Source organism: Falco naumanni, chromosome 3 (assembly GCF_017639655.2).
Source record: "Falco naumanni isolate bFalNau1 chromosome 3, bFalNau1.pat, whole genome shotgun sequence".
Lineage (NCBI taxonomy): Eukaryota > Metazoa > Chordata > Aves > Falconiformes > Falconidae > Falco > Falco naumanni.
In genome coordinates this window covers 11,759,837-11,787,129 of record NC_054056.1, presented here as the reverse complement: position 1 = coordinate 11,787,129, position 27,293 = coordinate 11,759,837, and the positions used below count along the sequence as shown (strand labels likewise).

Here is a 27,293-nt window from a genome sequence, read left to right as displayed (position 1 = left end):
CTTTCAGGAGGTAAAGCAGATGGGAAGGGAAGAATAAACACTTTCCTCTTTGGTGACACGAGTGTGCAAAACAGCCTGCAGGGTGGTGGCAATTGCAACCCTGTTATTATAAAACAGGAAGGACTGCTCTGCGTCCCCCCTGACCCCAAGGCTTTAAGAGTACAAAGAAACAGGGCTAAAGCCACAGGGAAGACCCCCACGCTTCTGTGTGAGGGGTTGCAAACAGCACTGGCACCACCACCAAGTAGATCTCACAAGCCACCTGCAGGAAAATACAACCCAGGAATTGCCATTTAAAATAGATTTCACAAAAGCTAGTTTGACCCACCCAACAGGCTGGATGAGGATTTGCTGCAGTTTCCACACATTTTGAGAATTTGTGTTTCTTTTTGTAGGGTTTTTTTTATTTATTCCCCAGCTAATGATAAAGGCAATGGATTGAGAAGCCAGAGCGCTGCAAGTCAGGGATGCACCACCACTGAGAAAAGCAAGGGTTATCTTTCTATCCTACATGACACATCTCAAGACTAGCTGTTTAGTGAGGCTTAAAAACACTAGATATTAAATACTAAGAAAGAGAAGACAAAAAAAAGAAAGTCAAATCCACACTATGTTAATAAACAAATAAAAATTCAGGAAAATTGTGCTAATTTCAAATTCATCCCTACCTCATCATCAAATATGCAGCTTTCCCCAGCAGCCCAAGACCTCCCCTCATTAACATCCCAAACGAGCACTCCTGCCACCCCACCAGGCACCCCTAACTGATAAGCACAGCCTGGCTTTGTACCGGGCATGAAAGCAGGGCAAACCACATACTGTCCCATGTTATGAAGCCCTGAGATTTCATAGCATCCAAGAGTCAGGTACAGAGCGGGCTAAAGCATCCCACACATCCCCTCCCGAGCCACAATGCGTGTCCATGTCTGCAGGATGGGTTGCCGCTGCTCCAAAGCCTGAAGGTCCGGCAGGTTTGCAGGAGACCCCGGCAGCAGTCTCAATGGGGAAAGAAAACAGCCAGCCTAAAAACAAATGCAGGAAGAGCACGCATTCAACAGCTCAGATTAAAGGTGGCTGCCCGATGGAGGAACTGAACTAAATAATTGCAGAATGGATGCAACAACAATGGTACAAAAGGAGCGGCTATTTGGTTCTCTTGTTAAAGGTGTTTTGGGCAGGCGCCTTCACATGCTGGCAAAAGGATACAATGTGCATCTCATACCAGTAAGAAGAGGGGGGGGGGGGGAAAAAAAAAAAAAAAAAAAAAAAAAAGAAGAGATTCAACTGAAAATATTTGACTTTTGCAGACTTAGGCTTTTTGAATAGGCTCAATGCCCTGCACACAGTCAGCCCCTTCCTTGGAAGCTGACTGCGAGGATAAGTGCACCTAAGGGGTTCGTCATCCTTCTTGATGTATAGATAAATCACTTGTATCATTGCAGGCTCTCCAACCTGACAAAAAGCCAGCTGAAATGATTAACACGTATCATGGATTCCCCAATGTAAAATGTTTTGGGACAGACAGCTTCTTCCCGCAGTTACCTCGACTTAACAGCGAGATTTTTACATTTATGAGACGCTTTTTATCCCGAACACCCAAAATCGCTCAGCAAACCATAGATGATCTTTGGCTCACTGAAATGTGTCATGTGCAGACAGACCGTACAGTCACTAGTGGCAAGAGCAATAATTTCTGCAGCTTCATGGGGAGCTTTGCTTAGGCAGAACATATATCACAAAATACCGATTTTGCTAAGGTTATCATACATTTTTGGTAATGATTTGCAGCATTCTGTGACAGCCCCTTGCTTTTACACCTCGCATATGAAGCAGCCCGGCAGCACAACACCTCCTAACACCATCTCTTCACAACCAACTCAAATAAAAGCAGCTTTTCATCAAACACAACTTTGCCATGGAGACCTGGGGTACCCTCAAACACATCCCAAAGCACTGATGATCAATACTCAGATCAATACTGATCTGAGGTTTGACAAGACCAGGGGTGGAAGGGAGCATTACCACAGCACATCAATATTAACCTAAGAAGATGCCCCTAACAAATTAAGTAGCTCTACCAACTTACCTTAAGCCTTCAAAAGCTCACATTATTACAAAATTTGCCCAAGCAGGGAACAAAGTAAGCCAGACAAGTGTTTCAAAATTAGTCTGAAAACATATGAAGAGATACAGTGTGTCTAAATTGCAAGTCACTGTTGCTTGAACTAAGTAGGGGGGAAACAAACATTTTAAGTCACAGATGTTTCAATAGTGTTCAGCTGGCAAAGACAAATATTTTAAAAATTGCCATAGAAATGGGGAAGCGAATACAGTTCACAGCATGGTCTGATGTTCTCATTGAGCTTTGGTTAATGCAGCTCTTCAAGGCAAGAGCCACGTTTTCTCACACACATTGCTCAACACAAGCCACAATTTTCGATGCGGATGTGTCATCCCACTCATTTAATCTAAGACACAAACGAGTTCAAAAAGGATTTTGACCTGAATTTCTAAACTACATCAAAAAGCTGCATTAGCTGTTAACGACAGCACAGCCCAGATACCTTGACGCATCTCTCTGGGACATCACCTAGTGCAGATGGTCCCACTCAGATCAGAAAACATACTCCAAAAGGAGCTCTTACCTGGAGAAACACCCATCAAACACATTATCAGGGCCACCAGAGTCCTTTTTCACAGGCTTTTATCTAGATTTGGACCAAATCTGAGCCTAGCTCTGGCTCTAACACCTTCTCTAAGTTCTCACAGACATCCCCATGCGATGCTGTATTTCAAAAGCCAAGGCTCAAAGCTCACTTACGTTCAACTTTAAAGAAGATTTCTCAGGGCAAAGCCTGAATCAATGTTTTACAAAGCCTGCCATGACTAAATACACAGGGAAAAATAACTTCCCTCGGAGGCGTAGCTCTGTTTACACAGAAAGTGGGAAGCCTTTTCCAGCAGCACTCGCTCACATCCTGTGGAAGTGGCTGGAATCGGCAGCGGGCGAAGTTGGCTGCACTGAAACCCAACGCCTCTTTGAAGTCCTGAAAACAGACCTTCACAAACCAGTTGTGCACTGGGAACACACAAAGAACAGACCACCCCCACCCTCCTACTCCAAAGCTACAGCTAGTGTCACTCCTTCTGTTAAAAGTGAAGATTTTACACACTAAATTTCCTGAGATTAAGGACAAGATAGTGGAGTGCATCCCTGCTATCCTTGAGAACAAACTCCCGCCTTCAGAAGGTGCCCCACGCAGCAGCTAGCAATACCAGCAGCTTCAAACCCCCAAGTCAAAGTTAACACACGTTCAACAGCAGCAATAAACCACCCCGATCCTTATACCAACCACAGGCAGGACAATGACATTTGTTCTGCAGGCGAGATTTCTTCTCGGGCTTCTCCGACAGCCAAAGACAAAGAAAATTTGAGTCCCAGAGACTAAAAGCTGCAGTAAACTCAAATTAAAATTTTAAATTACACATACTGCCTGTAAGAGTCCACAAGAGTAAACGAGCGCAGGTTTGGAAACCAGCACAATAATAAAACCATGCGGTGCCTTTCAAACCCAAGTGCTTCACTTGCCACTGTGGAAAAAATGCTGCTTGGGCGGAGTCACCCATCAGTTAAAATACCAGGTAACACAGCAGGAAAATCACGCACAAACACCTTCACAATTCTGCTTCTGCTAGAAGCATGCATGTACAAAAGCCCTGGTGAACAGGATTGAACCCGATACAGTAACAACTGTAATTTCTCCCTCTGCAAGAGATGTATCATCCTGCCTTGGGAATAGCCTGGGTTCCTGCCCAGGATTTTGTTCTCTTCTCTCCCAATTCCGACACCAGGGAAAGACTGACCCCAGGCAAACCTGAGGGACACAACCACTGGTATTTGGCCTCTCTCAGGCATGAGCGTAAGGAAAAAGAAGGAGAGATGGTGGTGGGGACATGCATGGCCACGGAAATGAGGAAATAACAGCAAGTCTCTTAACTCTTGAATTAACAGCTGGCTCGGAGATTTGACTTTCTGGAAGGGCCAAGCCCAGGCTGCGACTGCTGCGTTGCAATACCAAGCAATTAGTTAGGGCACTGCAGCATCATCACCAGTTCGGGGCTTCATGAGGCCACGTGCAAGGCAGCGGATTGATTCAGGCATTGGGCTCCTTCACTCTTGAAGGCAGGGTGGGTAAAGACATCGTTACACCCAGGTTACAAATTTAGGTCAGCAGCACCTCAAATGTAATTTATTTTAATTCGTGTCCCCTTTAGTAAAGGGGGGGACTTCCAGCTGCTGACCTACAGCATGAGCTGGTCTCACCAGTGATAATTAAATCCATTATAATACAAACAACATCCCCAGCGATCAACCGGGTTATCTTACAAACAGGACACAGTCCCCACGTAACAAACCGATTCACTGTACTGCAGACAAGCATTTCAGTTTGCACGACTTCCCTTTTGTTCTTCCTCCAAGCATTAATCAAGAGTTTAGCTTATTAAAAGCAAGGTACCAAGGCTCTACTCCTGCTTTTATGGCTCCCAAGAAATGCCCTGGCTGATTTGAAAACCCAAACAGGCTTGAAGCGAGACACTTCACCCCAGAGAGGTTTGGGCAGCATCTTGCAGGCAGCATGAGGTAATTCTCCTGAGCGAGACCCGTGCATCGAGACGAGCCCCTGCAGTGTCTGCTCAGCCCAGCCCCGTTGTGACAAGAAAATAATAATAAATAAAACCATTTTCAAATCACCGACAAGGAATTAGCAGTGAAGACAACGGGGAATAAAACCCCAAACCCTGTTGGGCTGATAAATACCGAGCTGGCCACTGCTGCCGATTGAACACAATGCTTTCAGGACCAAAACAAATAGAGATACACTATAAGGCGAGCAGCCCGCCATGAACCAACGTGGAAGCGAGTCAAGACAGGGAGTTATTTGGAGAATAACTGGAGAATAAGCCTCAGCTTTGTTTTTACATAGATGAGCCTCTGAGGCAGCCGCAGCCCACAGCAGCCCCCAGCCCTGCCAGCCAGCACCTTGGGGCTGCCCAATGCCAACCCTGATTTTTGGGGGGAAACCTAGTGGGGGTTTTGATTGTTTGTTTTTCTTTTTGGGGGGCTGGAGGGGGGCAGGTTTTGCCAACCCCCAACACTGAGAAAGACCCCGGGGCTGCCTTCACCTTGTGCCCCCCGGGGCTGCTGCTGCCCACCGCGGGAAGGGGCCTTCCCCCTCACAGGGCCGAGCCCTCGGGGGGTGGGGGTGGTACAACACCCCGGTGGCTCTGCCCTCAATACCAGCCCCTCCCCCCCCCTCCAAGAGATAAGAGGCAAAGAGGGGCTCAGCCCCACCCTCAAGGCTCCAAATGGGTGCCCTCCTCCAGGCGAGGCCTGTCCCGCCCTGAGGGGCCTGAGGGGCCCGGCGGGCCGGGCCCGCCGCCGCCGCCCCGCTCCCCAGGGAAGGGACGCTACCCACCGGGGCTCCCCCCGCCCCCCGCCCCAGGGAGCCGCACCGCGGGGCCGCTCACCTGCCGCCGGCCACCGCCCGCCGCAGCTAGGCCAGGCCCTCAGGGCTGCAGACGCCGGGGCCGCCGCGTCGCCCGGGTGACGGCTCGAACCGGCGCCGCCATCTTCCCTCCCCTCCCCTCTGCCGCCACCGCCGCTCCGGCCGCGGCGGAGAGCGCACTGCGCAGGCGCGGGCCGGGCCCGCGTCACATGAGAGCGGAGAGGGCGGGGAGGCGGGGTCACGTGGCGGGGCCGCCATGATGGGAAGGTCGGTTCCGCCCGCCATAGCATCGGGGCGGACTCTGGCCGCCATGTTTGAAGGGCCTCGCTGGGGGCACGCGCGCCGTCCCGCCGCCATGTTGGAAGGGACGGGCGAGCAAGGCCGCCATGTTGGGAAGGTCGGCTCTGCGGAGAAGGTGGCAGGGCGGCTCCCTCTCCTTCCTAGCTGCCTCGCAGGCCTCACCCGCCGCCCTTCACCTCACGCCTTGCCCCTTTGCGAGCTCCCCTCTTCAGCTGCTCCCTGGGGAGGCACAGCCGGGGCCTGGGGACCCACAGGGTCAGGGGTACCTGCTGTAGGCCAGCCACGTTGCTGCCTCTCTCCCAGGGTCTGGCCATCTCCTCAGGCAGGAGGCGAGGCGGGAATATCCCAGAAGGCAGAGGGGGGCGGTCCCTGTGCCTGAAGGACAGTAGGTGCCTTTTTCACCACAGAAGTGAGGGAAGGAGGGAGCCCTCAGTGCCACTGGAGCCCTTCCATGTGGGGGTACGTATGTCTGGACGTGACAGGTCTGTGTTTTGACATGTGGTCATGCTGCTGAGTTGTGGGGTGGCGTTATTCCTCTGGGAAAGGGGTAAAGGAAGGCGCTGCCATCCTCTCTGTCTTCTACAGACCTGCATCTACCACAGAGGTTGCTGCTCAGCATTCTGGATACATGCCCTGCTGAACTGGATGCCCCAAATGCCTTGTGGAGGCTGGGATTACCTCAAAGGAGATGTGGAATGTGTCCACATGCACATAAGTAACCCAGTGTTCACCTGGGTCCGTGTATACAATTATTAAGATCACATTCCCAAAACATATGCGTGCATTTTGGTAGGATGCTCAGTGTCAAATGGGTACCATGGCTGGGAATGGGATTGATTGGGTTTTCTTATGGTATGGGTGAAACCAGCAGAATGGAGAGAAACATCCATGAATAACACTGCTGGGACATTAAATAGGCTACAAATTGAGCCAACAATACCGAGCACTGGCTGCTTGAAAACATGGTTCCTGTTTCCTTCTGGAAAAATCCCAGAGGATGGATAGGAACAGCCTGAGGCTGCTGCACCCTTTCCTGCCACCTGCACCATTCCCGTGAGCCCTGCATCTCTCCCAGGGAGGGGAGATGCCATCTCCAGCCCCTCTGGGGTACCAAAAAAGTTGAAATTCGAGGGTATAACCCACCTACCTCCAATGCTATATGCCCAGCAAAACCCCACTAGCAGTTCTTTCAATAAACAACCCCCCCAAAACTCAGCTGTGAGGGTGGCCGGCAGTTCCCTGCCCAGATTTTGAGCTTGGCAGAAGAGAGGGAGACCTGGGGAAGGGGCCAGGGCAAACCACTGTGTTTGTGTCAGGATTTTTTTGAAAGGGTTTTATTTGTGTGAAGTTTTTTTTAAGAAGCTGATCGCCATCTGCCGGCAAACTGCAGCTCTCGGGTGGGGTGCTTGGGGGAAATTTTAAGGGCAGTTTCTGTAACTACCTGTCCAAATGCTTCGATTTTTTAGGACACTGGAAGGGCCATTTAATTTTGCAGCCAGCAAAATTTTAAATCCCACCCTCACCCTGGATACCTTTGTATCACGCAGAGCTCAAAGTAATACACTGGTATGGTAAGTGTCATGGTTACAAATGAGGTGAATGTAATAAATTAGGGTTTTTTTTGGGTAATCTAGCTATTTTTAAAGGTTGGAGCTGGACTGGGTTATCCTTACGAGATTTTAGAGTAGGGGAGGGATTAGTTTGTGTAACTGGGGTGATGGAAGGACACACGGACACCTCAGTGCCTGCACGAGGGACGCTGTGGTGAGTGGTTAACGAACAACATTTAGTAAAATCCCGGTCTGTTACTTTGGCTCTCAATTAAGGCAAAACACCCCAAAATCGCCGAGCTGTTCGAGCGTTTGGCTCAGCGTGGGCGTTCGAGCGCCGCGCACACGCGTGTGCCCGTACCCCGTCCCCGCCCTCGGTCCTCCTGGACGCCAGGGGGCGCGGGTGCGCCGCCCTCCCCGCCCTGCCGCACGTGGTGGCGCGCGGCCGCCCGCCGCGCGTGCGCTGTGCCCGCCCCTGCCCCGCGGGGCGCAGGCGCGCGGCCCGGTAGGCGGTGGCGGCGCATGCGCGGGGCGCGGGCTGGTGGCGGCGGCGGCGGAGGGGAATTAAAATGGAAGATGAGGAGGTCGCCGAGAGCTGGGAGGAGGCGGCCGACAGCGGGGTGAGGGCGGCTGCCCGGGGCGGTGCGGGCGGGTGGGAGGTAGCGGGGGGAGAGGGGGAGGTGGCGCGGCGGCGCTGGAGGAGGCGCTGGGGCGCGGAGGGCACGCAGTGCCTGCTAGGCCTCTTAAAGTGACCGCGGCTTCGCTCGCCGCGGGGGGCTGCAGCCCGGCCCCAGCCCCTCCCTCTCGCCTCTTCTTCATCCCCCGGTGCCGGGGCTGCCGCAGGGATCCGCTCCCTGCCCGTCCTTCTGCCGCCGGTTTACATTTGGTTGCCAGACCCACCTCTCTCTCTGCCCGGCCTTGTGGGGCTGCGGGCAGGGCGGCAGCGGCTGGTCGGTGCGGGTCGCAGCTGAGCCCGGAATAAAGCTTCTGCTGCCCAGGAGCGTGTTGTGGGTGCTGGGAGAATGGCGGGTAGCTTGCTCCCTCTTCAGAGGGGCTCCCACAGAACGTGCCTCCCTAGCATCACGTTAACCCTCGCAGGGCCTGGGGGGAGGGGCGGGTGGGCTGTGTCTCACGGGGTGTTCTGGCAGAGCTGGGGGTTCACATCAAAAGCCCTTTCTTCCCCTCGCTCGAGGTGAACGTGCTCTTTGGTTAGGACAAAACGTGGAGAGTCATAGTGGGGCCTAGTGCAGCTTCCAGTGTTGCAGTTGAAGTTCTCGTCTGCTTTTAATAGGCAGCTCAATAGCCGAAGTTTTCATCACGTCTCTCATGCTGAGAGACTCCAAAGCACTTGTGTGTGCGCTATGCTTGTAAAATAAAATTATTATTTTAGCAGGAGTGTGGGCGGGTGATCTGCGGGGTATTCACAACAGTGCGACGAGAGAAAGGAAACCATCTCTGCCAGGCAGACTCCTGTTTTAATAAGTTCAGTGGGCTCGTTAACGATCAGAGGGCAGAAGGACTTCACAACAATGACTTGGTGAGAAGACTGAATTTGATTCTGGTCAGGAGATTGGGTTACAGCTGGCCAGAAAAAGGGTAGCAAAATAGAGCCTGTAACTCAATGCCCTTGCCAAGCGGTGTGAGAGATGCCAGCGGCAGGCAGGCAGCGTAAGCAAAGCGCTCGCCCTCTCCTCTTGCCAATGCCGTGAGACTGCAGTCATAGGAAGCCTCGTGCTGGGCGGTGGGGTTAATTCCGGCACTTGTTAAATCATTCCATGAAGGGACATAGCTTGTGTTGCGGGAGCTGATGATAGCTGTAGCCTTGAGTAATGGTTTAAAATTGTAGGGGTGCTCAAATCCCAGCCACTGGTTGTCTTTCTTCTTTGTCCTTTCAGCTTGTACCTTTTAGGTGTTCTGCTAAAGCCCTTAGAAGGGGTAATCTGTTGCCTGTCCTTTCTCACATCCTTTTCCAGTACAAACTGCTGGGAATTTGTGTTCGTAAACTCTGTGGTGCTTGTGCTGCTGAGCAGAGAGATTTCTTGAGGAGCTGCTGCAATGCTTGCAACTGCTTTTGCAGTTGGGGTTTTGGATGCAGTTGAAGCAACAAGAAAAGCAAGCTGTCTGCGGCAGGAGCTCTTCTTACGTAAGTTAAGAGACAGGAGATGCCTTTTGGCATCTGTCATCGTTTAGAAAGGTCATTTTCAAACCCTGCCTGGCAGGAAGGAGACCTGCTGCTGCTGCTGGTGGCTGCAGGAAGCAAAATAAGTGGGATGGAGCAGGGGAGAGCCCAACCTCCTCTTGTCTTCAGTTTTTCATGGTCCAAAGGGATGCTGGTGCAGTTGGAGACTGTAGGCTGTCCGTGCTGCTACAGAAATCAAAGCTACTAGAGGTAGGCAGGTTGAGAAAAGAGGAACAGAAGGCAGGAAGAGGCACTGCTGCAGAGCAGTCACCGTGAGTGACTTGTTTGTTGGCAGTTGAAAGAGATTGCAGGTGCACCTGCTGCTCTCTGCGCCCAAAACCCCGCTGCAGTCTTTGGGCAGGGGAGCCTGGGAACTGCCTGGGTGAAGCGGATCTTCTATTGACGGTGCAAGAGGAAAAATGATGTATGGGAAAGGCATATAAGTTGGCCTGGTCCTGTCATCACAGGGTGTTGTGGTTTTTTTTGTCTTAAGGAATTTCCTTTATCATCTTTTGACTTTTATTTGGTGTGAATCCGAGGCGGAACAAGACAGAACACAATGTAAGGGCTCAAGATGTGACAGTCATTGTCAGTGCTCAAGAGAAATGTGCAATAAAACAAAGAGACGCCAAGGAGCAGCTTTAAACACATATTCTTCTCCTAACCTGATTTGCTATTTATTCATTTTACCAACTGCATATAGTATTATTTAGACCCTCCAGCAGCACATCTCTGAGGAACAGTAGACATGTAGCAGGAGTTCCATGGTGGGCTTCGGGGATTCATGGCCTGCTTCTCGGCATGTAATTTTTTAATGTTCCACCCAGGTGGTGTTCCTTAGGACAGAAAGTACATCAGATTTTTAGTGCTGGTCTTTTTTTGTGTGTGTAGTTTTGGTGTTAGGCTGCAAGCTTTTACTTGAGGCCTTAAAGAAGGTGGCTCTCAGCAAGAGGCAGTTCCAGGCTGAGCAGAGATGCTGTGGCCTCCTAGTTACAATTTACCTCGTTTATCTCTTGCCCATCTGCCTTCCAAAACAGGCATCGCTCCAATCTCATAGGCTGAGGGAACCCCCCCTGAAAACCTGACACAGATCTACTTTGGTTTGGTCCATCAAGTAGCTGTGAAACTGATCCTCAGGTTTTGGGTTCCCCCCCCCCCCCCCAGTCTTTAACATGGCTTCTGTTTGTCTTTTAGTCTTCTGTGTCATCAGAATTACCCAGTGCTTGCCTGAAAAAGGAGCAGCTCCCTGGTTATGTGCCACCCTGCTGAATCACCACAGGCCAAACAGATTCCCTCTACTCCAGCAGCTTCACTGATCCCAGGGGTCCTGCAGGCACAGGGGTGTTAATGCTGGTGCAGCAGAATTTGGTGAGGCCTCTAGATCACTGTTAGATCTAAGAGGTCTTCAAAATGTCAGTGAAATGGGGAGGTTTTGCTTGTTGTCGAGTTACGGATGGAAAACCAGCGTGTGAAGCATGAATGAGTTGTCCGAGTTACAAATAAGGGTTGAAGCGCCAGGCTTCAAAGACCCAGTTTGGGTTAGTAAACACTAATATGACTTAATGCCTGGCTTGTTTTTCTTTTGCGTGGCCTAGCTGGCTTTAGGGAAGAGGGAGATCGCAAATGAGAGGTCTGTGACACCTGAGTCCATTTACCTGGTTAAACTAATAATTAAATGTCAAGTGGGAAGCTGGGCTCCAAAACTGGAGTGGAAGCCCCATGTCCAAGGTTGCAGGTAATCATCAGCCTGGAATTGGCACTCTTCAGCTGGATTGATTGCTTATTCCTCCACTCACTAGTATTTGAGTATATCAGGGTCTTCTTAACTCGTAACTTACTTAAAGTCAGAATCTGTGCAGATAAAATATTAGTCTGGCAACCCCAAAAAGCTTACCAAAAAAAAAAATAATTATCTTGTGTATCTTTTTTTTTTTCCACTTCAGTTTGCTGAGGGACAGTTTGCAGGGCAGTTAGCTCCCAGCTGCTGCCTACAACCTCCCTGGCAGTACTTAAAACTGCCACAGTCCAGAGTCTAGGTCCCTTGGTGAGACTGTGCCTTGCTTCACTGATTGCGACCAGAGAGAGAGACAGCCCCCCGGATCATCTGATTACGGGCTGCTTGGGGAGGATGTGAGCAGCCAAATGTGTGTGACTGAACTTTGTCCTTTGTGTGTGGGGATGGGGATTGCCAGCTGCTTGGGTCGTGGCACTTGGTGGGGACCATTCACCGGAGGTTTGCAAAGAAACCTCATTTCTGTTGGCTTTAAATTGGTCTGTGTGAGTGGCAGAGGGCTGCCCACCGTGAATTTCACCCTCCGGCAAAGGCAGCGCATTCCCTGGTTATAAAGGTTTTCGCTAGCATTGCTTTGAGTTGCTAAATATGATCGAAGTACAGAGAAGTCAAAAGGGAAATATTTTGGAGTGTAATACTGTGACCTCCGGTCTGCCAACTACTTGTGTGATCAGAGGACAAATTAACAGGGTTTTGGTGTGCAGCAACTGTACCCTGGAGGAAACCTGGGAGGATAACCACTGATTTTTGATGTCATGGCTGTGAGGATGGGTTTTGGCTTCACGGACCAAAATGATTTTTGTAAAACTTCTGCTGAATATTTGCTTTAAGTGTTTGTCATTGGTCAAAAAAATCTTGAATCTGGCAAGATTTTGTTCCTGCTGCTCAGCATTGCTTAGGTGGAGGCAGTTTGTTTGGTAAGAAGGGTGGTGTTTGTAGGTTGGGATTGAACAGGTACCTTAATACTGTGAAGTGAGTATTGGGTTTGGGATATCGCAGCAAATCCTGTGTGGCCCTGCCTGGGTCACTCGAGCGGTCACTGTTTCATACCTGCTGTCACAGACCTTGAGCAGCTGGGTGGGCTGATTGACCCTGGGCAGGGACCTGGCTGCAGAAGGTAAAGGTGATCCTCTGGATTAAGAGATGTTCCGATGCCTTTGTGGAAAAGCATGCAGAGGGCTTTTGCTAGGGTTTAGCCGCTGGTTGTCTTTTTTTTTTTTTCCTAGGTTGATAAGGGATGTTAATATATTCCCGATCTGGATCTCTGAGGAGCATCTGTGCGACATGCCCACCCCAGGAGGTGCAAAGGGTAGGGAGGGAGAAGGAACTGCAGCCCTCTCAAAAGCTTTCCCGTGGCCCAGAACACGTCCATGCTGGGAATACTGTGTGGTGCCTGCCAGGCTTGTTCCCAAAAATACTCTCATGTCTTGTTTCCCAATATCCTAGCTGCCGAGAAGCATTATCTACCTATGGAGGATGTAAATGCCAGCACAGCTTAAAAGCATCTGTGGCTTCCTTGGGTACAGTCCACTGCCAGGATCTGAAGTAAGCAGAGTAACTTGGAGAATTAATTAATGAAGCAGTCTGATTCCCAATAGCCTCAGGAATTGGAATGTTTCAGTAATTAATAGAAGATTAATTTATCTTCAGAGGAAAGAAATAGGTAGCTAATGAGAAGTCAGCTTGGAGGTACCTTAGAATTATCTAGTTCTGCTCTTGCTTGGCTGTGTTTTCGATGAAGTAGTGAGTCTGATATCTGCAGCTGGAAGTTGTTGGGTACCCATTAACAGCTTTGGTAACCTCAGATGTTAAAACCTTTTTTTTTTTTTTTTTCCTAAAGAAGAGAACATTAACCAGGCCTTGAAGTTTATCTCCTGTCCTTTAGAAAATGCCAGAGTATCTGATGGTGCTTTTAATAAAAGCAGATGAGGCTTTGTTTTTAGTGTTGATGTGGGAGGATGCAACTCTAGCCTAAATCCCCCCCCTTTCTGGGTCTGATCTTCCACATTATTTCGATGAGCAAGGGTAGAAGGTTGTGTTTGGGAGTAAACTCCAGTAAATACATCAAAGAACGTGGTTAATGGTTTTCTAGAGCTGCATATTTGAAATGTTATCAAATATCTAAGGGAGCACAGCTTCCTTTATCAGTGACTATCCTGTGCTCTGGCAGGAGGGCCTGTAGGTATCTCTGCTCAATTTCTGCAAAGTAACCTAATTTTGGAGGAAAGGGGGAGATACCCTCTGAGAGTGAGGGGTTTGTATGAAGCCCAAGCCTTTGCCTTCCTTCTAACATTCAGTTGTGGTTACTCACTAAACTTGAAATAAAAAATAGCCAGCAGTTATCTTGTTCCTTTCCCCTGTATCAGCAGAGCTTGGAGCTGCTGTTGTTTAGTCTATTTAGAGAGGCTTTGCTGGCAATGATGGGAAGGATAATTCTTTATACGTGTCTGACGCAGTACAGTTATTCCCACAAAGTTCTTTAGACAACAGCTAGGGCTGACTCGGGCCTCTCTCTGCTTTGCAGCACGCTGGAGAACTGGGTTTACTTGGGAATGTGCCTAGACCCCATGTGAAACCGTGATCTGTAGGAGCCAGCCTCTGCAGGGGCATCTCTTCCTTAAGGGCACATTTCTGGAGTGTTGGGGGGGGGGGGGGGGGGAGTATCCACCGTCAGCTCGCCAGTAACATCGCAAAAGCATCAGCTACATTGGTGGGGTTCTTATTTAGGATGACAGACCATAGGAGTGTCAGATCCAAGCAGCAGGTTTGTGTCTTGGTGTCTAACTGCTTTCCAAGAGGCATTTTATTGATCCTTTCATGCATTGCTGTTTTTCTCAGGGTAAAAGGGCAGGAAGGATGCTATGATGGGGCTGGAGTTTAGTTTCCATTACGTCCTCATCTACAAATGCGGCTTAAATGTCAAAGAACAGTGTCTTCTTCATGCTGTTTGTCTGGGTCCTTTTTAGTATCTAGACATAATAGCACTAAAAATAGTTTGTTGAGATTCTTTACTACTCTTTGGGGAGGGTGTTTTGAACAGGGATGTAAAAGAGACTTAGATTTTGATTATATAAATAAGTTTGTTTGGGAAATGAAAGCTAGGGAGAGCCTCCTAAGAAGATTAATAACTGCGGTTTGTATGGTGCGACCTGCCCGGCTACTGGGGACGTGCAGTGTGATGTCCTTGAATGCCAAGTCTAATTGCCTCTCCTGTGAGCTCGTGCCTTTGGGTTGTTGTAGTGCTCCTGGCACTTGCCCTGTAAGTCAGGTCCTAATTTTATCTCGTTACCCGCACAGCTCGGTGACAATGTGGCATAGCAGTGGAAGGGGAATGGCATCAGCAGACGAACAGATCTGTGCAGAGCTACGGCCGGGATTTGATTTTATTAAGAATTAAGCCATATTGAGGTGTTTGTGCTTCTCAAGCTTGTAAATTCGTGCAGCGTGATTCCCACCACGAACTGCTAACTGTGTTAGGCTGCTAACGTCTTGAGTTGGTTTTGCAGGGCGTTTAAGGGCTGCCCATTCGATCTGGCAATGCTATCCTTGTTCAAACGCTTCCATACCTACAATTCCAAACACAGTAGTATCGAACACTGAGTTTGCAGTGCTGTGACTTCTGCTGAGAAAAGACAGCTGAAAAGCTGAAAAGAAAACACAACAACTTCTAACGCATCAGGAGGTGTGTGTGAGGTGGGGAGCTGCTTTTTTTACACTAGCTGTCTGCTTTGAACACAAAGAAAGACTTTTTCTACCCAAGAGTTCAGTGCATGTCTGGAGGCAGCTGGAATCCCCTCAGCAGCGCTGGGGATTACGAGGATCATGTAAGACGTTTGGATGGGGTGAGAGTGATATGTGTGTATTTGGTGGGGATGATTGTTTTATATTATTCTGCCAGGATTTCTACGTGTGGAAGGAAGCCTCTTGTTTTGCAGAGTACATAGTGGTTCTAACAGTCACTGGTGTTAGAACTTGGAGGATATTTTAGCTGCCCTGTTACTTTGCTCCTTGGTGAGGAGCTCCCCAGGCTCAGAGCAACTGTTGAGCCTGCGTGCGGTGGCTTGTGAACCAAGGCTGTGCACGTTCAGTTAGTGAGGACTGGCAGTTACAGAGGGATGAGAGACCAAAGTACCAAATATTTTGCAAGAAATGGTCTGTATGGGTGTAGGAAGCAGTGCAACTGAGACTCTAAAGGGCTCGTCTGGGGAGGGGTATTGTGATGGCAGGTTTTGAAGGATTCCTTGGAATAAGTTTGCATGTGTTAAGCAAATGGAAGAACTATGGATTTTTTTCTGGTAAGGGAAGCTGCAGGTTCTGGTGTCAGAGGATGCAGTCAGAGGAAGTCTGGCGTGTGTGAGGGCGTCAAGAGCTGTCCAGCAGCGCTCGGAGACAGTGTGACAGTCGTGTTAATCAGCGTGTTTTTCAGATGCTGAGGTCAAACTGACGCTTTCCAATTACAGGATCTCATAGTCCTAGGTATGGACTGTGACTTTAGCCCCAGGACTGACCTGCAAAGCCACCAGGAATGTAGAAACGTGGCTTTTGTCAAAGCCATCTCTCCTCTGCCAGGGTGGAGAGAGGTGAGATGAGAACGGGGTTTTCCTTGTGGCTGCCACGTGGCTTGTCATACTTTTGTGCCCCACGGTCCTCACTGTGGGCCGTCGAGCTTGTCTGCCCTAGTTGAGTGGTTCAGCGCTGCGGTTCTGACTCGCAGCTGGCTTCGTAGTCACCACACAGCGCCGAACGCCAAGTTAAATGATTTGAGACGCTCTTGAGCATGCTTTCCCCACCCTCCACCCTGTCCTCCTGTCATCCCTCTCCCCCATGCACTGAAGTACTTAATAAGGGATATTTAAGGAAGCTTCCTTCCCATCTACCACTTCCAAGAGGCCTCGAGGAGGTGCGGTTAACTATTTCGGTTTGAAAAAGTGTTTTAAAGACTCTTCTATAGCAGGATATAACCTCTTGAGGTGTAGTGCAAGCAGATGAGCTAACCCCTTCCCCTTAACCTGACTTTCATTGTTTGCTGCCGGCCGCTCTACATCTCCGTCCTTGCCGGGATATCCGTTTCCCTGCTGCCAGTTCCCGGCTGAACATTCCTCTGCCTTTGTGGGTAGGAGGCAGCTGATGCACATTTTTCTCTGTCTTCCAGAGCAGCATTGGGATGGGATTTTCCTCCCAGTCCTCTTGAAGAGGAAGGAAGGCGCAGGTGTGTTTGCCCTCGGTGGGAGGCTCTAGCTGTGACCTGGTCTTCAGCTCAGTGCCATGTGAAGCCCTTGGCTGCTTTTGTTCTTACAAATCACCCGTCACCTCCCATTACAGAGCTTGGTAGGAAATTCAACCTCCCACCCACCTTTTGTCATCAAAAATACAGTTTGTAACTGTTCCCTTCTAGATGGAGCCTACCATGGGCTGTTGGCCTGTGTAGCTGCATGACCAAGAGCAAACACCACGGTTTGGCATCTTGTAGCGACTTGCGTTTATTCCCTGCTTATTGGGGCATTGGAGAATTACTGTGCAAACCAGTTTCTTCACTGGGCTGTGCCTGCTGCGGTTTTTGACGGCGGGGTAGGCCTCACTGGCAGCGAGCTTTTAGCATAGTTAAGCAAACTGTCCTGAAAAGTAGAGCAGCTGTGTTCTGCCAGAAGATTGGAATTTCCTTCAGTATTGCCAGTTATCGGCTGGCGAAACTAGGACACTGTCAGGTAGGGGTTTTTTCCTCTTCGTTGATGATTAAATAAAACACTGCTGTTTCGGAGGCTCTTTTAATAGCATCAGCAGTTGTGAGAATCTAAAGATGTCAGCGAGGTCGGGGAAGGTTATCTAAAGCAAGACTGGGCCTGAAAGCTGGCTTTATTTTTCTGTTTAGCAAGATTTCTCTGCATAATTGCTCCGATTGCAAAACATAACACCTTTGCTAAGGTAGATGCAAGCTTTGGTCAGAAGTTGACATGCTTTAAAGCCACGCTCTGTTGGCATTCAGGGGTGATTAATACATCTTTCTGCTGATTGATGACTCTGCAGCTATGTTGCAAAGGGAAGGAGAAGCGCAATAAGGCTCTGCTCTGGCGAGTCCTTGGGTGCATGTCGGGCAGGGCAGGGACTTTTTTTGAAGGAGGGTGATTGCAGCAAGCAGCAGGAATGCAGACCTGCCGGCTAGTCCTCCAAATGGCTGCAGGCTTCGGGGCTGAGCTGCCCTGCTGAAACCAAGCATGTAGTCTGATGCGGATTGCCCTGCCTGGCTGCTGGTGCTGTTTCTCCGCCTGAGAGGTTTGGCACCAGTTCCTGCTCAGATCTGGGGATACCTTGCTGTGTATTCCTGTGAATTTTTACCCTTAACAGAGCTTTTTTGCCAGCCGAAGTCCTTAAAATGAAAAGATGAGTGCCTCTCAGCTGCCCTCTCACCTTGACATGCAGAATTCACAGCCTGCTGTAGGTGTATTAATGGCTGCAATAGAATATATGTAGTGGCTTTGTTTTTCTCTGCCTCTTGATTTGCAAGTCATCCTCTGATGAAGGCACACACTCTCTCTGCCTCCTTTATAGTATTGCTGTATGGAAGAGTGAAATTAAATGTGTGCGCAGACAGGCTCAAACTCCAGTCTCCAAGACGAGCCTTCAGGTTTTTATTTTTATCTCCTTCCTTTCTAGGAAATAGACAGACGGTTGGAAAAGAAGCTGAAGATCACGCAGAAGGAAAGGTAACGATGCTGCACGGGTTGGTTTAAAAAAAAAAAAAAACAACACAAAAAAACTTATTTCCTGAGATGCCCTTGGACATTTGAAGGCCTGGGGAGCGGGGACAGTGGGGAAACAGCTTCAAACTGAGCCAGGGAGCACTGGGTTAGAGTTGAGAAATAGGGAATCTCTGTAATCATGCCACTAGATGGCCCTTTCGATCCATAGCAGGCTAGCAGAAAGCTTCTTGAGAGTGATTTTATTTCAGAGCCGGGTCTCCCAGACTGGATGTAGCTACAGCTATGGGGAAGCCATTTAAGAAAAAGACACTCAAAGGAAGAAATGGGTGAGTCAGGTAATCCCAACTCGTGGCCCTGAATTGGCTTGCCGTGTCTTGCATCAATAAGACTCTTTTCCTGCTTACTTTGGGTTGGGGCCGGGGTGTGTTTGTTGCCATCTTCTAGCAGAAATATTTCTAATCACTTCTGACAAGTCTTTTTCTTGTTGGCTTTACCCCCCCCCCCCCCCCTTTGATTCTTAGTAGGCCACTTAGAGTCATGGTATTACTTCTCTGGGAATTCTGCACAGAGAAGGGACCATAAAAAAAATTCAAATAGTGAAGGTGGGGGCCAAGGCTGGCTTGGAGGAGTGAAATGGCAGGGTTGGAGCCAAAGGCCGAGTATCCTGGCAAGAGGAGCCCTAAAAATACCTGCAGGGAATGGAATCAAGGTGCTTATAGCCATATCTTTGAGTAGAAGCGCTAAAACTTTTGTCCAGTGTCTGCTTCCCTTTCCTTTGGTTCAGTTTAAAGATGTTGAATGCAGCAGGGATTGATTTTTTCCTTCCCTTATTGAGCTGATCTCCTGCAAACCTGCCTGCAGCTCTAGTTTAGGGTTATAAATATAACAAGGTCTTTAATTATTACAGGCTGCCTCTTAATCACAGGAATGACATCTGACTAGGAGGAATTCACACGCAGAGTGAAAAACATGCTTGCTGTAGAAAACAAGTACCAACCAAATGTTTTTCTTTTAAAACAGTAGAAAGTCAAAATCTCCTCCTAAAGTGCCGATCGTGATTCAGGACGACAGCCTTCCTGCAGGTCCTCCCCCGCAGATCCGCATCTTGAAGAGGCCGACGACCAACGGTGTGCTTAGCAATCCCAACTCTGCCAGCAGACCAGCCTTCCCCGTGAAATCCTTGGCACAGAGGGAGGCAGAGTACGCGGAAGCCAGGAAACGAATATTGGGCAGCGCGAGCCCCGAAGAAGAGCAGGAGAAACCCATTCTAGACAGGTGAGAGCAGCCTTTTGCGCCATGGCAGCTTTGCCTGTGCTCCTCGCAAACTCCCTCCTATCAGAAGGAGTGGGGTGAGCTCCTTGAATGGTAAAGTGAGGCCAGCAGGGAGAAAGGAGTGCTTTGTTAGCAAGCAGGGCATCTTAAATCTCAAATATGTGGGAGCTGAGGGAAGTGCAAGTGCCTGCTAAGGCCGTAAAGGTTATCTTAGACCTTTGGATGAGTATGCTGTGGTATATAGAGGAGTGCAGACAACCAGAGTTATCCTGGCAGGATGTACCCTCATCTTTTCTGAGGTTTTGGACTTAAGGGAGCTGCCACGTGTGGCTGGGAGAGTTGGGCATAAGCACTCTTAAATGAATGCATTATTTGAAGGCACCATGTTCACCCTTTTATTTGCAGCATGGGTCTTGGCCGCTCTTCGGAAAGAAATGAAGGGCTGGTTTGATTTTTGGTGGTGGTCCCTGTCCCAGGGAGCAACATGTGATGCTTGTCCCATGGCAGTGACTTCCCACCGAGGCAGGGGCGGGGGTATTTGTTGAAGGCGTACAGCGTTACGCAGCCACGTTGCCTCCGTCTCTGATCTCCTTTCTCCTTGCAGGCCGACAAGGATCTCCCAGCCGGAAGACTCCAGACAGCCCAATAATGTGATCAGGCAGCCGCTGGGTCCCGATGGCTCACAAGGCTTCAAACAACGCAGATAAACGCGGGCGAGAGATGCTGCTGCGGAAGGCAGGGTCCGCCGCCACGGGTCGCACTGCCGTGGCGGACAAACGGACTTGAGCAAAGGGAACTACCTGGTTTATTTGCACTGTGATCCCCTTTGCTCTGCCCACTGTGACCTTCAACCCCACGCACTGTGACCTCCCCTCTCCACCCACTGTGACTGGCAAACCCAGAAGGGCTGTCCCCAAGTCTCTGCAAATGGGAAGGGGGACAGTGAGGGGGGGTATCAAGGACTCGGACGGGTGCAGGGAGTTGTGTGTGTGCCACTTGGGTTGAAGCCAGCGCCAGCAATAATGTTTGTTGTACTCATAACCTGGCATTTAAGGAAAAAAAAAAAGTATGGGAAGCTCCCCAGACACGCATGTTGTCCTCATCACTTAAAGAGCAAGTTCTTTTTCAAAGGATCTGTTTTATTTTTCTTTTCTGTTTTGTTTTCTGTATATCAGATCAACGGAGTGCATGGGAAGGATTTTAACCATTTGTTTTAATTGAGAGAGGTAGTTAAGTGTTCGAAAAGGAGTTTCAATGAATTTCTGCGACTTTAATGGCTCGGGTTTGGCAAGCTCTTGCTTCTTGTTCTCTTATTTCTACTGCCATCAGCACGTGAAAGTGGACTCCGGGATACCCGGTCTTTCAGATTGCCTTGGGAGCTGGCGGAGTCTGACGACCTAGTTTACGTCTTGCACCTGTTAAAGCTTGGCTAGTATTTTCTGCTGGCTTTGAAGAAAAGCTTAAAATACATCGGTTTTATTTTTTTTTTTTGTTCTTTTTGTATTTGGGGAGAAGGGAATGTAGACCGATCCCATGAAAATGCCTGCTGCCCAGCCATTTTTTGCAGCAGAGAGAGCCAGGTGGTGAAGAATTAGGGCTCTGTCGCGAGGAGGAGAATAGCCAGCGCCCTCCAGTCCGTGAAACAAGTAGGTGGCGAGGATCTGTGCTCCATATGGCCTGCGTTCGTCGAGTGGCTGGCGCTACAGTGGCCAGCGGGATGTCCCGAGGGTCCGAAGCAGAGTGGCGTGGTGGAGCGAAGTCTCCCATTGATCTCTCAGTCACGGTACAAGCTGCGTTTGCCTCCCGAAATTGCAGACATCAGGAAGGAAGACGGCATTGGTTAAAGTTCAGATGATTTCTCCGTCTTCCTGGCGGCAGCTGGCTCCCTGCGAGGCTTCAGGGAAGGGACTTTCCTCCTCCGGCTCCCAGGAAGAGGACAGGGAGGCTGGTGCTCCACAAGAACGCTGATGTTTCCCCCTGGATGAAGCTGACCTACCTTAATATCACTTAAAATTGAGGGATTAGATGAACACTAAATGCTCTTCTTGGAGGGGACGGTACCTAGAAAACCATTTCTGGTTCTCGGCGGATTATTCTGTACAGGTGCAGCCTTCCCTGCCGCTTTGTGCTCAGTAGGTTCAAGGGTAAACGAGCAAATCTTGACGTCTTCTACACAAAGGGAAGCGACCGTAGAAAAAGACATGTGTGGAAATACAGCTTAAAAAAAATATACCGGTAAAATAAAACTACCTGTGTATAAAAAGAATCCGCTAGAGCATTAATTAGCTGATTAAAGCACCGAAGATGGTGGTGAGGTGGGGGCAAGCAGACGTCCCCCAGGCATCCCCGACTGCCGGTGCTTTATTTTTTTTTGGGGGGGTGGGGTGTGTGTGTCCCATATTTATCCCCCCCCTGCAGGCTGGTGTGGGATGAGTCCCCGAAGGGGAGCGGGAGGGGAGCAGGACGTCAGCAATAAGTGTAGTCACCGCGCCTTTCCTTAATTATTACTAAAAATAGCTTTTAATAGCCAAAACACCCCCAAATCCGCCTGATTCCTGGTGTAGCTGGCCAGTGATAAAGTTGCCGCCTCCTCTGACACCAGAATCTCTGTCTCCGGCACTGAAATCTCCTCCGGCACCAAAATCTCCCGGCTCCTCCATCCCGGTGACCAGGATACGTCCCGCCCGCGGGCAGGGCTTGGCGGCGTTCCTGCGGGAAGCCACTTCATCCCGGGAAGGTGGAGGATAAGCACGGTACTGCGTGTTTTCACCCCAAAACGTGCGCCGAAAAGAAAACGTTTTATAAATTGTATTTTAAATAAATGTCTTTAAACTTTTAACGACTTTTTTTTTTTTTTTCTTCTTTTCTGTCTTTTATCCCCGTCTCTCATAGGGACTGCTGCAAGAGGGATGTTTCAGTAGCAGCTTAAGCTCCCAGCGTGAGTAGATGCTTAAAAATTCATCAGGAAGGTAAAATCTGGGAGCATTTGGCTGTAATCGGCCACTCCTAACCCAAAAAGGGGAATTTTTACCCCATTTTTAGAATTGCTGGGGAGATGTGGTCCGAGGAGAGGGGGAAGGGGCAGTGCCTGGGGGGAAGATGTGGCTTCCAGACCCAGGTGTGAGCTGTGCTTGTGCTGCCTGTCACCATGGAGGATAAAATAAGTTATTTTTATTTATTTATTTTGTTGGGATGTGCTGGCCTCCCAGCTTGGGCATTGTGCTAAAGAACTGCTGGAGGAGGTGGGCAGAGGCCATCGGGGTGTCTCCAGCCAAGGTGAGAAGGGGTTGGAGTGCACTGGCAGCTGCCGCAGGCCCTCACCCCCTTTTAATTCTTAATTTTTAATATTTTTTTTTTTAATGGGAATTCATGGAAAAAAAGATGTTTGGTGCCGCAGTTGTTCAGCAGGGAGGAAAGGTGCTGCAGCAGCATGCCCGGCTGGCAGCGCGCCCTGACGGGGCCGGACTGGGGGCTGGCCGCAGCTGGGCGCCGTGCGGCCGCGTAGTGGTTCCCAGTCGCAGCAGCTCAGTGGGACCAGTTCCCCTCCGCCTCCCTGCAGCGGCGCCTCCCGGCCGCCAGGGGGCGCCCCGCTCGCAGCCGCCCCGCCTGGGGAAAGGGGCGGGGCCAGGGGGCGGGGCCGCACCATCGGGGCGGCGGGCCAGAGGGGGCGGGCGGAGTTCCGCCGCGATGGCGGCCATGGCAGCGGAGCCGGAGGACTACGAGGCGGTGCTGTGCGTGAAGCCGGCGGTGCACGTCTACCGGGTGCCACCGCGGACCTCTAACCGCGGCTACAGGTGGGGGCTGCGCCTCTCCGGGGGGCCCTTCCCGCTGTGGGGGGCTGTTGCCCTCCTTCGGCCTATACGAGGCGGCTGCCCCCTCCCTCCCGTGGGGTGTCTGCGCCTCCTGTCAGGGGGTGCGCGGGGTTTGCTGCCTCGATGGGGGGGGTCCCCTCTCCATAAGGTGCGTGGGACCTGCCCCTCGCTGTGGGGCGGCGAGCCCTGCACCTCATAAAGCATCTCTGCCCCCCAGCCAGGGATCTGTGCCCCCCCTGTGTTTTGGGGCTCCTCTCCCGTCAGTCCTCAGATTTGCTGACGTGCCAGGCTGTAGCTAACGCAGCTCAGCACCTCTGAGAAACCTCTTTGGAGCTGGAGATCCTGCAGAAAGGGAAGCGAAACCTCTTGTGCAATTGGTGCCTGGTCCCCACTGGGACCTGACGCCTGGTTTTGCAGGGGGCCAGCTGTTTTGGGGGTGAAACGAGAGATGTCGTGATAAACCTGCCTCCTTCTGCAGTGGGCAGGAGTGCAAGAGGGCTCCCGCTTGCTCTGCTTTGGTACTGTTAACAAGGAGGGTCCAGCAGACAACCTCTGCGATGCATTGTAGAGGCATTACAATAGGTTGTTGGTGGTGTCTGGGCTGTGAGAGGCAGCTCAGACAGCTGTTGCTGTTTCCTCTTTCTCCAGAGCTGCGGAGTGGCAGCTGGACCAGCCGGCGTGGAGCGGCAGGCTGCGGATCACAGCCAAGGGCAAGACTGCGTTCATTAAGCTGGAGGACAAGACCTCGGGTAAGGAGGAGGGAAGGCGATGGCTTCGTACTTCTTTGTTTGGATGAAGACGGCGTAGAGGTGCTGTGCCCTGGTGTTAACCTGCTCCTGTTTCTCTTTTTCAGGTGAGCTTTTTGCTCAAGCACCGGTGGAACAGTTCCCTGGCATTGCTGTGGAGAGCGTGACAGACTCCAGCAGATACTTTGTCATCCGGATTGAAGATGGCAATGGTGTGTCGTGAGACGTGGGCCATGGGTTTGGGGAAGGCCTCAGGAAAGTCTTCAGTGCCCTTGCTGCTCTTATTTATGAAGGATTCTAGCTCTCAAAGGCTAAATGTTCCCTGCCTATGATGGCAAAGGGATGAATTATTTTGCTGCTGCACGCTGGCTGCGCTCTGTCCTTCACCAGGAATAAAACCAGTTTAATTTCATTGCTCAGCGTTAGTGTGAAGATACCTCTGTACGCAGGATCATCGCTGTGATGTCAGCTTCTGCTTTGACTTGCTTGTATTAATTTAAAAGCTGCTTTTACTAAGCCTATATGTGCAACCAACAGACTAAAACTGTTTCTAGTCCCAATCTCTGGAGTCCCAGCTCCAGTTGAAGGAGGCAGCAGGCATGAGGCTGTGCGGGGTGGTATGTCCCATCCCTCCTCCTCCTCTGCTTTGCGATCCCAGCCCTTACTCTTCCTTCCCCAGGCCGCCGTGCTTTTATTGGAGTTGGCTTTGTCGACCGAGGGGATGCTTTTGATTTCAACGTGGCTCTGCAAGACCATTTTAAGTGAGTTCGTGCCTCTCCCTGTGTCCTCTCAGCTTGATTTGTTTTTTTCATTTGCAGATGTCCACCAGAAATGGTGGGGGAGAGGAAGCGGTGAGCTCCTGTCATGCTTGAGCCAGCAAGCGTGGTGTAAAGAGGGGGAAATGCCTGTTTCTCTGTGCAGCCTTTTTGCAGGCAGCTCTCCCTCTCTCAGATATTTCCCAGTCTATTAGCAGGGTCACAGACTAGGCTTCCCAGTCCAAAATCGGGCAGATTCCCAAATTCCTTTTCTCCTGTGCCACCAGTAAGGGACTGCTCGTGAGGAACTGGGGTGCTGCTCCAGCTCCTGGCAGGCAGTGGGGTTTTAGGGCAGGGTGGGCTGTGCCTCTGGTTCCCTTGGTGCTGCCTGTAGCACGTTGCTCCGGCAGGCAAGGTCTCTCAGATCACATCCAGCACTTTTAAAGAGCTGCTGCCAGGCAGAGGGGATGATCTTGGGCAGGATTTGTCGCAGAGAGCCTCAGGCTGGTCATTGATGTGTCCTTTTCTGCTTATTTACTTCCTGCAGATGGGTGAGGCAGCAGAGCGAGCTGGCCAGGCAGGCCGAGAACCCTGAGCAGGGACCAAAACTGGATCTGGGCTTTAAGGAGGGGCAAACCATCAAACTCAACATTGCGGTGAGGGGCTTTTCCAGCTCGGTCCGTTCCTGGCCTTTCCCTTGGGTGGCACAAGAGGAAGCAGTGGCTTCTTCCCAAAATCCCCATGTAGAAGGAAGCCTTTCATGATAACATGCATGCAGTGATTTACAGAGGGGTTGTATTACAGTTCCCAGTTACTGAGCTGTGTCTCTGGGTTTGTGGTGGGGATTTGCAGGTAAAAACATCCTTAGTGTGACCCCTTTTGCTGCACCAGCAGTGGGACATCACAGCACAGCAGTGGGTTGTTTTTTTCCTAGATTAAAGCAATCTGGATTTGCGTGACCCGTGGCTGGGAGGAATCATGCTCTGGCTCTGGATTTAAATGTGATATCACTCCCATTTCCTTCTTTCTTTCAGAACATGAAGAAAAAAGAAGGAGCAACAGGGAACACCCGACCACGTCCCGTGGGGCCTGGGGGCCTGAGCTTGCTCCCACCACCTCCTGGAGGAAAATCTTCTGCTCCAGTTTTTCCTTCTGGAGATCAGCCATCTTCGTTCCCCAAGCCCACCCAGCTCCCAGGCACCCCCATCACAGGTCCGTGCTCATACAGCGACGATTGTAAAGCTCTTTAGACTCTGTTTTATCCATCCAAGTTGGGAAAACAGTGTGGGGAATCTGGGAATAAGTGGGAAATAACTCCTGGTGTTTGTTTTCTCTCTTGCTGATTTTCCTGGCTGTTGACAGACTCCCTCTTGTCCTGGCCGCAGCCTGCTGCTGCTCCCTCTGCAGTTGCTGGAGACGTCTGGGGAGACTTTGCCAAAGCTTCAGGGTGAGGCCATGTGGGGTTTGTGGGTGACGTGGGTGATCCAAGTCCTACTTGTTTTGCTGAAAAACCCCCACTGGGTTGGGGCTGCGGCTCCATCCAAACCCCCGTTTGGGATTTAAAAGTGGTGCTGATGGCACGCGTTGCAAATTCCCCGAGTTCGGTGCAGGTCTGTGGGCGCTGCCTTCCTCATCCTCCCAGCACCAGCACCATGCCCTGTCTTCCCCCGCTGCTCGGGGCCGCTCTGTGCAGCAGGAGAGTTTTGGGGCGACCCTGGAGGACCCCCTGGCAGCTGTCCAGCTCCCTCCCTGCGTGCTGCAGTCCCTTTCAGTGTCTAAAACCATTTTCCACCCCCTCCTTTTTCTCTCCTTCCAGGTCAGCTTCTAACCAAACTCAGGCGAACGCAGGCTGGGTTCAGTTCTGACCCCAGCCCATTGTCTGCTCTTCCCCGCGCGGGTGCTGGGATCACTGTGATTCCTTCAGGACCAAAGCAGGGGCTTCAGGACACCCCGCTCCTGCCCTTAAATCCCACCCGGCATCGAAATGCTGAAATAAGTGCCAGAGAGTAAAATGACCCGTGCCTTAAAACACTCCACACCAGTGCCCTCTGCCTTGGGGGCATTTTATTTTCTACCTGGATCACAGGAAACTTTTGAGGCATCTCCTTTCGCAAAAAAACCCAACGCCGTCAGCTTCATCGCCTCGCCTTAATAACGAGAGGGCGAGCGTGCGCTTAGAGCAGGAGGACTCTTGCTTGCAGCACTGCCCCAATTAAGGTATTATTTTCACTAAAGGTTTAAGCAACAGAGCCTTCTCTGCTTTCTCCTCGCATATTTGGGCTGGATAGATCCTTCCCTCAGCGGGGAGTATCCTCCTGGAGACATCCTGCCTGGAAAATCCAGATGAACACCTTGCCGAGATGCTGAATGTCACCCCAGGTTTTTTCTGAGTGCTTAACTCTGCGATGCGGGAGGCGGGGAGCCGGACCGCTGTGTTTCGATGCTGAAATTCCTAATTTCTTGCTCTGGGAAGTTTTTTTTTTCTCCTCTATTTTGAAGATGGATACTTCTTTCTGTGGACATTTTATTAAGCGATAACATGCAGTTACGGACAGAACAGAGTCGGTCTCTTTGACAGAGCTGGGGTTGAGATTCCTCTTTAAACAAATAAATATTTTCTTACCTATTTATATGAAGGCCTTTCAGTGTACAAAGTCCTGCTTATTTTTTTGCAGTGCCTTG

The 27,293-nt window shown here is 50.5% G+C and overlaps 3 protein-coding genes across 8 annotated transcripts in view; 2 read left to right on the top strand and 1 right to left on the bottom strand.

Moving 5' to 3' along the window:
- FBXO42 (F-box protein 42) overlaps positions 1-5,664 on the bottom strand; it is a 48,181-nt gene extending 42,517 nt beyond the window's left edge. For both annotated transcript variants that reach the window (XM_040588986.1, XM_040588987.1), the window contains exon 1: positions 5,530-5,664. The gene's annotated coding sequence lies outside the window, so the exon portion shown is untranslated. The remainder of the gene's footprint in view (positions 1-5,529) is intronic.
- A 2,197-nt stretch (positions 5,665-7,861) lies between these two features.
- Positions 7,862-22,137, top strand: SZRD1 (SUZ RNA binding domain containing 1). Of its 5 annotated transcripts, none has more exons than XM_040589007.1 (4): positions 7,862-7,977; positions 17,980-18,029; positions 19,050-19,301; positions 19,903-22,137. In XM_040589007.1, the coding sequence occupies exons 1-4, from the start codon at positions 7,927-7,929 to the stop codon at positions 20,003-20,005; spliced, it is 456 nt and encodes a 151-aa protein (XP_040444941.1). In that variant the 5' UTR covers positions 7,862-7,926; the 3' UTR covers positions 20,006-22,137. The 5 variants fall into 5 exon arrangements, with proteins under 5 accessions (XP_040444941.1, XP_040444939.1, XP_040444937.1 ...); XM_040589005.1 differs by having other exon boundaries at positions 19,047-19,301; XM_040589003.1 differs by lacking the exon at positions 7,862-7,977 and adding an exon at positions 8,502-12,637.
- An 822-nt stretch (positions 22,138-22,959) lies between these two features.
- NECAP2 (NECAP endocytosis associated 2) lies at positions 22,960-27,241 on the top strand. Its single transcript, XM_040588998.1, has 8 exons — positions 22,960-23,092; positions 23,759-23,859; positions 23,964-24,068; positions 24,536-24,617; positions 25,159-25,267; positions 25,646-25,823; positions 25,974-26,058; positions 26,428-27,241. Exons 1-8 carry the CDS (start codon positions 22,986-22,988, stop codon positions 26,474-26,476), a joined length of 816 nt encoding a protein of 271 aa, XP_040444932.1. The 5' UTR covers positions 22,960-22,985; the 3' UTR covers positions 26,477-27,241.
- The last annotated feature ends 52 nt before the right edge of the window (positions 27,242-27,293 follow it).